Source organism: Gavia stellata, chromosome 9 (assembly GCF_030936135.1).
Source record: "Gavia stellata isolate bGavSte3 chromosome 9, bGavSte3.hap2, whole genome shotgun sequence".
NCBI lineage: Eukaryota > Metazoa > Chordata > Aves > Gaviiformes > Gaviidae > Gavia > Gavia stellata.
Window position 1 is genome coordinate 23,572,915 of NC_082602.1, and position 12,238 is coordinate 23,585,152.

General features: G+C 35.8%; 1 protein-coding gene across 1 annotated transcript in view; it reads right to left on the reverse strand.

Moving 5' to 3' along the window:
- Nucleotides 1-12,238, reverse strand: part of BTAF1 (B-TFIID TATA-box binding protein associated factor 1) — a 43,564-nt gene that overhangs the window by 21,297 nt on the left and 10,029 nt on the right. The window contains exons 4-13 of the mRNA XM_009817982.2: nt 11,648-11,794; nt 9,129-9,292; nt 8,614-8,750; nt 7,849-7,960; nt 6,504-6,572; nt 3,876-3,965; nt 2,254-2,349; nt 1,827-2,003; nt 1,144-1,284; nt 889-1,013 (exon numbers count right to left, since the gene is read on the reverse strand). Of these exons, the coding sequence (XP_009816284.2) occupies nt 889-1,013; nt 1,144-1,284; nt 1,827-2,003; nt 2,254-2,349; nt 3,876-3,965; nt 6,504-6,572; nt 7,849-7,960; nt 8,614-8,750; nt 9,129-9,292; nt 11,648-11,794 (1,258 nt within the window). The remainder of the gene's footprint in view (nt 1-888; nt 1,014-1,143; nt 1,285-1,826; nt 2,004-2,253; nt 2,350-3,875; nt 3,966-6,503; nt 6,573-7,848; nt 7,961-8,613; nt 8,751-9,128; nt 9,293-11,647; nt 11,795-12,238) is intronic.

Below are 12,238 nucleotides of genomic sequence, written 5' to 3' on the forward strand. Positions count from 1 at the left end.
AGGATCAAGTTACTACAGCTTAAACATTTAAAATAGTTTGAGTCAGTATCTTTTTTTCAGGAAAAACTGTTTTTTCTTACTGGTATAAAGCACTAGTTGTTCCAAGCATGTATTTTTACCATGTTGTTTCCCAACTTATACTTTGGGCTTTGTTCAACTATTTAGAAAAAAGGTTTTTTTCGTTTTGCTTTGTATTTATTATTAGGCATTTATGAGTTTAGAAATAATTGAAAACAAGCTTGGATCTTCTGTGCATGAACTTGCACATCAGCTGATACAAGCAGTACATGCTGAATTAAAGATGGCATCAGTGACAAAACTTCATTCTTAATTTCGGATTTGGGCAAAAAACAGCTTCAGCAGTGACACTGAGAAAGATAAGATGTGTAAAGTATCTACCTTAATTGCAGATGCTGCGAGTTTGCCACATGTATTATGAAAGATGTTAACATACTAACATGCAATTCCTTTAATTTGACAGAGTAACAGAGAGGAACTAGGCATTGTCTTCAACCAGTCACATAATTACTAGTCATACTATTGAGGTGAATTTTTAAGTTTGTAGCTTTCTTTAGAACTGTCCCAATAGTAACGTTCTACAGGTACATGCACATGTTTTAATGTACATAGTTTGCTCTCATTTGGAGTTTGTCAACAAGGAGCAGACAAACAAGTAGTTTGTGGGCAGGACCACCATATGAGTGGAGCCAATATCCTTTAGTAAAATACCCAAGATAAAGGGGGGAAAAAAGTCACATATAAACAGTGTCTAGTACCTTTTAATTATTTTGTTGCCTTTTACTAATGTAATGAAAATAGAAGCACTGTCCTAACCTTCACTTTAAGGAAAAGCAAGAGTAAAACCTGCAATACTAATTAAAAAGTTACCTGCATTTGCGGACCTGAGGATAAGTCAGAAGGGAAGAAAGAAGGATCATTATACTGTTTGTGGAAGCTGTCAAGTCATCCAACTCCAGAAGTGCATCCCACAAGGTATTAAGAATAAAAGGCACCTACACAAATAAGCAGAAGAGGTTATTGTATGAAAAAGAAAAATCCAAGTGCTGACTATAAGCATTGTTTTCTTCACTCAGACCAAAACTGAACTTTTCAATCAGAATTGATGGAAAACAATTCAGTCACCTTCTGAGACTGAAGTTGGACCAGGCTTTCCACTACTGGTACTAAAGATGCTGCAGCAACAGCTCGGACATCATCATCCAGATCTTGGAGACCTTCAATTATTGCAGGCAACACTTTAGGCAATAAAGTGTTGATCATGTCCTGCCAAAAAGATCAAAAGCATTTTTAAACTTAAAAAACACATAATGCCCCAAACAACTAAGATGTACTCTGAGTGTGTGAATAAACCTGTTTGTTACATAAAACTGAAGCTACAAGCCAAGACTATAATCAAATTACCATTCATGAAGTAAAACCTAGGTTTAAATTTGAAATGAACTATAACTCAGCTCAGTTTTGGTGTAAACAAAGCTCAGTGTTCGCAGAATACCACCATGAACGGACTAAACCTCTTATAGCACTCAGCTCTGTTATCCTCACATATGAAAGTATCATCAAAACCAGACAAATATAGTCTCTCTATTTATAATGTTTTGTGCAAGTAGCTTACCAAGTTACAACAGTACAGCTTTGCTATATAGTTGCTTATTTCCGCAGCCTCGGTATAAAAATGCAGTAACACATCTTATAACCCACAGGAGGCTGCAGTGCAAGCAAGCTTGCTTTATCATACCTATCTAATGTTCAGCCACCCTCAACTTTCTGTTCCAAAGCTATCTGCTATTTATCATGAGGGTTATTACCTGACGTACTGCCAAAGCATACTTTATTCCTAGGAGACCACCATGTCTCACTTCCCACTGTTCCTGTGTAAGCAGCTTCAGGAGAACATCCACAGTTTTATGAACTCCAGTCTCATTCATATGTTTCAATACTACTCCCAAAGTCTGGGCACAAGTCTCACGTACTGGTGCTACCACCTAGGATAAAGTAAATGATAAAACAGATGTTTCTGTATGAAATTTGACTTAGAAGGTAATCAGCATGAGTGGAGTCAGATGACCAAAACTGCTATACAAACAAGGTGAAATGCATCAGCTACTTTGTAACAAGCATCTGTGAGCAATTACAGCAGGCACATGCAGTAGCACCGTACAAAGCGTAGCTGACCTGCTGCAGTATCTCCTGCAGAAGGCTGCTGAACTACCTGTTCACTCAGTGACAACTTACTTCATCTGAAACAAAGTCTCCAAATCTGTCTAATGCAAACACACAAAGAAGTCTAATAACCAAGTCTTCTAGCCACTCCTGATGCTGCTGAATCATCTGTAAAAAGAGGAAAAATTGAACACCTTGACTATATTTATTCATAAAGGATTTCTGATATGCTTGCTTTAGCTCAAATTTATGTAAAAATTATGACAATGTATGTTTAAATTGACTGAATATGGTCATCTTGCACAGATAGTCAAGGCAAAATAGTCAGCACTAATTCAGCTCACCTGGCTTATTACAAACATCATAATGTATTTTTTTAAAAACACTAGTACCTATATCAAAAGGCTAGAGAGCACCTTTTAAGTAGACAGGTAATTTTATCCCTACACAGCACACAAAGGTAAGGTCATTCAGATAATCTATACTGACCAATACCAACACATCCTAGGCAAATCAATTAATATGGGTTTGAAGAATACTTACAAATAAACATAACTATGAAGCAGTACTTCTCCACTGTGGGAGACCCTGTGAGAGGAACTCGCTTTTCAGCCAAGTCACCTCCAGATTCAACAAAGCAATTTAGACCAAGCATGCCTTGAAGCTCTGGCCTCTATTAGAGGCCCAATAGCTCTGTAACTCTGAATCTCAGAGCAGAAGCCCCATAAAAGCAACTGCTCAGGCATCATCTCTCTCATCTCTACTGTTTGCCTATAGATAACCACTTCCCTTGAAAACTATAATTTTAACAAACAAAACGTTCATCATATTATGGATTTCATATTCCTATATATGACAAAGAATTATAGCGTGCATCTAGCATGCACAGCAGCCTTTGAAGCTAGCCTGGAATACACACACTCTTTCCATAAGAGGTACTTAACAGTTTCTTAACTGTTTATCATTGCACTGTGTGTTATTACTACCCTGCAATCTCCATGGAACAAGTGATACTCCACACAGAAGCAAGGAGAGATAGAAGCTTTTGTTTTCCCTACATAAGAAGTATGCTGAAGTAGCTCGATTTACATTTGATAAATGTTATCTCCTCATTCTTCAACACTCTTTAAACCAGAAGCTCCCCTGCTGTAAAAGCAACTGGGAAAGTCAGTATGAATCTGGATGAGATTCACTATAGTAAAAAAGTTATTACTGTCAGACTATTTTAAAAAGTGTTTTCCTTTTAAATAGACTATTTAAATACTTTTTCTCATAATAACAAAGCAAACAGTTCGATAGAGTGCCCTTACTATTTAAGTGAATGGAATTAGATGGTCTAAGACACTTCACTAGAATTACATAATCAACTTGTCAATTCTGTTTCAGCACATCCTCACCATGACCTGAAAATAGTATTTCCTAGTATGGAAGCTAGTGTTCAATAACTTTACACACAGTCTACATATTAATGGCTGCTTACACAGTAGTATTGGTTTTTTTGCACAGGCCTTTTAAAAAGAACATAAATATTTTATCAGTGCATACAGTGATTTCATCCAGATTATTTTGAGCAGACTAATCTCATGGTTTATATTCCCCCAGATCACTCATCTCCTGCAAAGCTTAAGTATTTTAAGTCTGTTTTCTAAACTTCATTTAAGTAACATGTTAAGTCTACATGACCGGAAACTTACCTCTTCTAAAGAGCTATCTCCCATTTTACCACCACTTTTACCATGAGCTTTAAGTATCTCTCTCAGTCCAGTACCTGCACCATGTCGAACCTAGAAAAAGTGAAATAAAAAGTCAATTTTAAAATATTTAGGAACAGAAGATAAAATCCACATTAGGTAACTGAAACAGTACTTCTTTGTTCTTAATAGAGACATTTCAAGAGCTGCAGAGTTAGTGGTACTTAAACTTGTGGGAAAGGGTAGTATTTTATTAGATCAAACCATATATTAAATACTAATCTGTCCAAAACCAACCTGTTTTTTCCAAAGTATTTGTCAGCTTATGGGCAGAAGCAATTAAGAATTGCTTCTATTTTCTAACACAGAAGATATTGTTATCGTATTTGCAGTAATGTAGTCAACCAAGACAGTTTTCATTTAGTTTTACCTCACTATAACACACTCGTTTTCAGAGAAAGAGCAACTAGAAGATATTACTGTTTTTAGTAAGTTTATAAGCTAAAGAAAAGCAATATTCTTAAATTTCATAAACACTTGATATTTCTCTTTATATTATGTATTATATTAAAATTTCTCTACAACTCTGCATTTCTTAAACAGAGTTTGGATCCCCACTGAGTATTTTGGGAGTCTGCAAAACAGATTTCTGAGAATTACTTTCTGCATAGCTTACAAACCTGCCTTGCTTGGCTAAATATTAAAAAAAAAGTAAGTGAACAAGTGATATAGGAAAGCAAGTTACAGCCACTTGTATATTCCCGCCAAACATGAACAGTTGAACACACTAGGAAGAGCTTTGGAAGTGACAAAAGACCAATAAAAAGATGTGCTACAGACACACCTGTTTCTGATATTTTTGATACCTAACTGGACTAGTAATTGGCTAATCAAGAAAAGCCCACTCAAGCCTCAGAAAGTTGCAAAAGCAAAGTTTTTGAACCAGGTCTTCACTGAAAGGCCTTTATATAGGCTAGAGCAGAACTTTTTTTTTAAAGACACTTCATATACATGTTTGTTGCTAGCAGAAAATTATTGTATTTCACTTCATGATAGTAACAACTAGAACTGAGTAGTTGGCAGGTCCTCCCTTTATCAGAATATCTTAGATGAAATGCAGGCATATACACCCCCATATGTACAGCTCAGTGGCTGTTGGTAAAAGCTATAACCAAGCCAATAAAAAACAGTCAGAGAGACCAGTCTCAAAATCCTAGTTGTTCATAATACCAATAATTTTGTTTATTTGGAGCTAGTTTTTACAAGCCAAAAGAGGAAGACTTTGCTAGTTAACTTCTCAGCTTCTGCAAACACAAAACAGCAAGACAGACAAATGTAAAAAGGAAATACCAGTAGTAGGATTCATCTTGCCTGACTTCAGCTGCCTGTAAGCTAGGCAAGCAGTCTGAACTAGTCATCCAAGCTGCCTCTAGACATTGCAAGAAGATGCCAGAGGGCCATTTTATAAACATGTATTTTGAGGTAGTTTAACCTGTTTTTCATCCAGAACATACCGTAATAATGATTCTGTATTGATCTACTTCCTTAATTAAGATGTGTGCACCCTATATCAAATGTACTAAGAAAGCTATGAGAATGTCTGCATTCCAGAAGACAAGCGAACTTTGGTTTCAACTGCAAACAGTCTGCTTTCAAATAAGGGGAGGCTTACTAGCTCAGATGCAGTGATATGTCACATAAATATAATTATCCTTTTTCTGGGCCCAAAATAATTGTGCTGTCTGCCTGTGATCTCTGTGTTTAAAAGTTTGAGGTCAGTATGGGCAAAGCCAGCTTGCTATCACTGAAACTGTGCCACAGATATACCCAAGTATGTTATAGTTGGTGTTAACATTTAATGTTCCAAAAGACCAACTTTTTTACTAAAAAACTGAAGTTATTGACAACAGTTATTTCCATCTTCTGCTCAAGGAAGAAAGACCATTGTCAGCTACTTCCTGTTTTTGCTTGAAACTGGTATCAAAGTTTGTGGAAAATAGTATAAGGATTGAATAAAAGGGTGAGCAAAACAGGTTTTGAATCTTGAAAATAAGTTGTCTAGGCAACCAAATATACAGTTTTTGTAGTTGGTATTTTCTATCATTCTAAAAAAGTTAAAAGTTCCTTTTTATAAATGAAAAGAACAACTAATGATTTGTAGCCTACCCCTGTTATGAAAGGATTGATTCCCCCCCTTTTCTACTAGCTTAGCATTAGACAAACATGCCCCTGTTGTCAGCAACAGAATCGTGCAATATTCCTCAAACTGTTGATGAATACAAGCCTGTTGTAATTGCTTAATCTTTTTGACCATAAATTCATGTGCTTTTATTTTGCTTGGATTTCAATACTTCCAGAATTCTCACTTATCACTGCTTTCCATACCTCTCCCACTCTCCACTTGAGTGTACGTTACGCACCTGTTTCATTTCCCCTTTAAATGAGTTTTGAAAAAACACTTAAGTTAGCCAAGACAAATCTGCTTTTAGATATGTAATCTGTATTTATGATTGATGTAATTTTTGATATCTAGAAAAATGCTCTTAAGTCCACTGCATACAGTTTTTGTACTTCTGTTGAAGCCTTTTTTTAATCTATAGTTATACCTTACATACTGCACATATGTCTTACCTCCCAAGAAGGGTTAAAGAGATCATTGCACACCTCTTCACAAAAGCTTTCCAGAGGCCATTCATTTGCCTAAATTTATAAAAAATTAGTAAGTACAAGATTAAAAGAGAAAGGGATCAGGCAAACACTTCTTATGTTGTACTCCACTTAGATACGTGAAGATAACGAAGACCTCCAAAAGCTTAAGTATTTTTCTTTTTTACTGGACAGAATTACAAACAACCTTCTTCCACGTTTTAGAAACTTCGCTGACTGGCACTGGATCTTTTAAAAAGTTTATGAAGTTTGTCTGTTAGTAGTGTAATCTCTACGGTAATTAATTTTGATGTTCTAGAATTCAGCCTCCCTTTAGGAACCATGCTGAGGCAGAAAATTAAGCAAAGTTTCTTATCCTCCCCAGTGATTCTTGAAGTTTATGAACTTTGCCTCTAAATAACATAATAGAGAAGTCCCAGTTTGTTACACTACATAATCAAATTGGGTCAATTAATCCAGTAATAAACACCACCTTTTTCAAAACACATTCCACGTTTTTGAAAGCCAGAAGCCTATCAACCATCTCAAAATTTCCTACAAGAAAACTGACATGGCTGTGGAAAGGAAATTATGACATTAGTAAGTTCACACCATCACAAACACAAAGCATTTGAAAGACTAGCAACCAGCAGCTATTCAGCCTGAAGTTATCATTAATCTCTCATTCATTTTCCAATCATTGTTTTGCAAATAATAATTTCATTACTAAGCTATGTTTGGAAAAATCTCTTTGGAGAACGGAGTCTAATCAAGATAAAGTCTCCTCAAATAAACTTCTACATACCATTTGTATTCTGGTATAGCATTTCTTACCATTTTTCAGCTTTTCAGTCTATTGAAAGAAATGCAAGTTTTTAAGACTAAGGTAATTGTTTAAATCTTCAACTACTAAAGATAGAACTTAATTCTAAATTAAGCCTAATTGAAGTAAGGTGAAGATTAAATAAAGTGTACATGAACATTTAGATCGAATATTTATGGCTCAGTGTAATCCTATCATCTAAGTGTTTAGCACAGTTTTACAGTTTAATAGCCAGGTCTGACACCTGTGATCCACCTACTCAGGTTCATTTGGGTCACAAACTGCTACCAATGGATTACACGTGTTTTCTTCCTCTATGCTATACAGAGTTTGAAGCCCATTTGTTTCATTGCAATATATAAGTAAGCTGGCAATAGCATTCTTTACTCCATTTCTCTTAATGCTAAAATGACTAAAGAATTTGAGAGCATAAGGAGTTTTGTTTTACATTACTCTGCTAAAAAACTGGATGATCATTCCTGCTAACAGCAGAACAATATATCATACCTCTTCTGGAGCATTTTCTACCAATGCTTTTGAGTCTGTGGCAGGCTGGTTGATGACAACATTTGTAACTTTTCTTCTCTTTTCTTCTGGTTCCCCATCAGTGCTATCATTGCTGAGAAGAAACAAGTGTAAGTTTATGAACTGAAAGTATGCTTTAGGGGAAGTAATTACTTCTATAACTGAAGTCTCAGACAGAATAACGTGTGGCAAGAACACAAAACAAAAGGTTTAACACTGAAATATGCAAAATAGGTAAGTTTACACGTTAAAAAATTCAGTGAGGATACAGCAGAATGCTGTCCCAAATTGGCAATCCTTCTCTGCCTTTTCCAAGAAATACAGAAATTCTTAAATAAAAATCAAGGAAACATAATTTTGTTTGCTGCTTGTTATAAACACAGTAGGTACAATATGTCACTCTAAATTACAGTGAGGAACACAGCATACATCAGAAAGTTATATCTTAAATTTTTAGTTATTTATCTTCTTAAATCCTGCATTTTCATGTGCTATTCTCAAGCCATATTTAATAACACAGACAAACCACAAGTTTTAACTGTAGCATTGCATTATTTCAAGACCCCTCTGAAGCCAGGTCCTTAACAAAGCTCTACTGGGAATAAGTACAGCACAGAAGTGGTTTACCATCAGCACAATTAGAATGTAAAATATTAAGATGCAAAAACTGTAGAAAGTTTTTCAACAGATAATCAAATCTCAATCTCAGCTTAACTGAAATAAAAGCAAACCAGTTCCCTATTATACCTCTTCTCATTAGCTTCCACTGCATCTCTGGATCTTTGCTTTGCAAATAGCTTAGCCATTCTTTTGGCTTTATTCTTTTGTCTACTGCTCATACCAGCTCGAAATTCTGAGTCAATTAACTCAGCAGCCTGAAGAGTCTGAAAGAGAAGTCATTCATTGTCAATTCTTCTTACAATAAAGGTCCTTAAAAATCCTCAAACCCATGTTGCTCTCCACTTCCCCAACCCTCCATCATTTCAAACTCAGAGCAGCAGTTTGACATCAAATAACACTAACATGCAACTATGGGGCTTAAGAATTCAGGAAGCCAAAGCATACCATATTAGATGTTGATCATCATACATAAAAGATAAAGATTATAATCACAGAAGCACAAATTCAGCAGACTTAGCAGTGTTAGGTTTACAGTTGGACTCTATGATCTTAAAGGTCTTCTCCAACCTAAATGATTCTATGAAATAAAGCAAACCCACTGTATTATTCCTTGCAGTCAAACAGCCCAAGGTTTTACCTACAGGTTGTTTGTTTACTAGTGAAACTGAAGAAGGCGAGTAGTCCAGATCTTCATCATTGAACAGATCTTCAGTATTCATCCCAATTGCAGCACCCATATCTAAACCAAGTTTCTTTTGTAACAGTTTCCTCTGTCGTGCTATCCTCTCTTTAGGATCAATTTCACCTTAAAAAAAGTTTTTTAAAAAGGGAAGATGTGTCAGATTTCCAACCAGATGTATTGTTGAAGATTTGCCCAATGAAACATCATAAGAAAGCCAAATGTTACAGAATTAACTTGTACTTGGCTAATACATCAATACAATCTTTTAAACCAAATCACACTGATTCCTAGGAAGACCTTTTCTGCTGGTGGAGCTATACCGGTACTTAAACTGTTGTCAGTTTTTAAGCAGAAAGTAACTCCCATGAAATTAATTAAATTACAATTAGTCTACAGAAGTAAAAAAACAAGTTTTCCCTGAATTTTTAGGGAAGTGCACTTTGACAGGAGCAAATTAACACACTAAAAATAAATCCAGCAACTGATTCAAGAACTAGCGCTTTTTTATTGAGCACATGCATCCTTGTGGGATCTCTTAATTTTGGCAGTCTGGGTTTTTGGTTTTGGGGTTCTTTTGTTTGTTTTGGGTGGGTTTTTTTTGATTTTTTTTAAGGTTTCTTTTCCTCCTAAGCTTTATCTTCTGTTGGGAAACACAGATCTAAAATAACCACCAATAAACCCCCTCAAATAATATTCAATCCAATATCCTGTATTAAGATAGGTTGAATCTGAACCTGTTTTCTTCAGAAACGTTCTTCCTTGTAAAGTGCAGTAGAGTCAGGTGTCTCCTTTCCTTCTGCCCAAACTAACTCCTGATGGCAATGTAGATTAAAGCATAAGCATGATTTTCCTAGGGTGCTGGAGTTTGTTAACAAGCTTACCCTCAAGCTTCAAGTGTCAAGCAAGGCTCATTTAGGAAGTTAATAGAAGCTACCTCAAGAATGTTGTGAGGCTTCAACACTTCAATTACTGAACACCTAGACTTTGGGAGTACCCACATTTACATTAAAAAAGACTTTAGTGCCTGAGTAGAATAAACCCTCCAAGTAACCCAAAACTTGTAGCTTGTAGGGCTGTCAAACTTCACTTTCTTTTTACATGTGTGGTATGGAAACCAGTCAGGAGATTAGGGCTTTTTTGGTCAGATATCTGCACATAAACTTCTAAGTAGCTGACCAATATTGGCAGAATTTTGGGTTACACACCAGGTTGAGCAATAACTAACTGCTAGTTACATCTATACCAATAAGCCTTTTTTCCAAATTGCATTTAACTGACAAGCAGAGAAATACAAACACCTTCCATTCCCTAGAAAAAATTTTTCCTTTCACAAGTTCATCTTAGGGAAAAAGTGTCAAAGACTGCTAATTCTAAAGATTATTCAACTTGCTTTACATCTATTCACATTGGCTACTTACTTGAAAAGGAAAGCTGCTATAAAATGCAGAAGAGAAAGTAGCCTTTGTACATTTTCCCACCACTTAAAAAAGCAGCAACTAAAGCTGGTTTTAGTTTCATTTTCTTATTTTTTGATATTATATTTTTTATTTATTTTCATTCATAAAATTATTTATGTGCAACCATACTACACTGGGATAAATATCAGACTTCTATGAACTAAAATGTCCTTTTCCATCTATTTGGTTTCTGAACAGGTGGGGTTTCATTAGAAGAGATGAAACTTTGTACAACACCTTATTAACCTAGCATAAAAGATAGCAAGCAATAAAATAGCAGTGAGGCTTAACAGACATGATACTGCTTAAGTGTCAGGAGCCATGGGTTCTGTTCCTTGCTGAGCTAGTGATCTTCTGTGTATGCTGCATGAATCACATTACACACAGGGAACAAGTGAATAGGGCTATGCAGTCAGAACAGATTCTTATCTATAGCATCATTTCATTTGGTGCAGAAACTGGAAGATAGACTGGAATTAGAGAAGTACAGCAATAGCAAAAAATCTTAGATTAAAATAATTCAAAGCCATTACACTGATATAAACCAACTCTCTCAGCTAAAAAGTTGCAGAAAGGTATCAGACAAGTCACTTGAAACAAAAAGACATCACACATGCACTGATATTTGACCTTCCAACTTGGACAGTTTTATCACGGTATTTGGAAACACTGTTCTAATGAAGAACAAGTGGTGATAGTTCCTGCACCTCCTGAAGTCTACCGAAATTCTACAGAAGCCTTTAATATTGCTTTTTCTGCTCCCTCTTTCAGGTTTCCACTCTCCTCTTCCCCCCTGTATGCATACTAATTCTAATAAGAGGAAAAACAAACAATATGCACCCCCTAAAAAAATTGTTTAACTTGACAAAGATGATACAAACCAGTTCTGTTGGGGGAAGATTTTCTTCCATTACTTCCTAGCATTCTGAGAAACCATGGATGACTAGAGTCATAACACTGCCACAACAAACTTTCCAAATCAGTAAGTTTTCTTGTCTGCAGGTAAAATATAAAGATATACCTGATTTATCATCTTGGACTTCAAATTCTGCACCAGCAGATCCAAGAAGAGACGCACCATGTTTTAACAAACGACATATATCAAATCTGTCAAAACGCAACCGATCTGTTGAAGGTGAATCTTCCATAGGACTTTCCGAGCCTGGTTCTAGATAGGACATTGAAAATAACATTAGACAACATGATGAAATTTTTGTTCAAAGTTCTGGCAGAAGATTAAGTGAGAGAAAGAGGAAGAAATAATTTCTCTTCTCCAAAGGAATCATCAGACATACACTTTGTGAATCACAACACTGTAAAGGCTCCATTTCACAGAAACAGACTGAGAAAACTCACTTAACACACTTAATTGAGTAGAAAAAAACTTCAACATTTCTCCCACGATAAATTTAGCTTTTTAAAATCTTGGACACTGACATACCACTAGGTTTTCTCCGTACACATACAGCCAACTTGCCATTTGAACTGCATACGGCTAACAAATAGTTTAAACAAGTATCATGTCAACACTATCATATCACCAACAGCCAAGCATCCCTGGTATGGAAGCTGGAGAGCAGTCTTAACAGGTATGGGAGAAAGTCAGCTACCA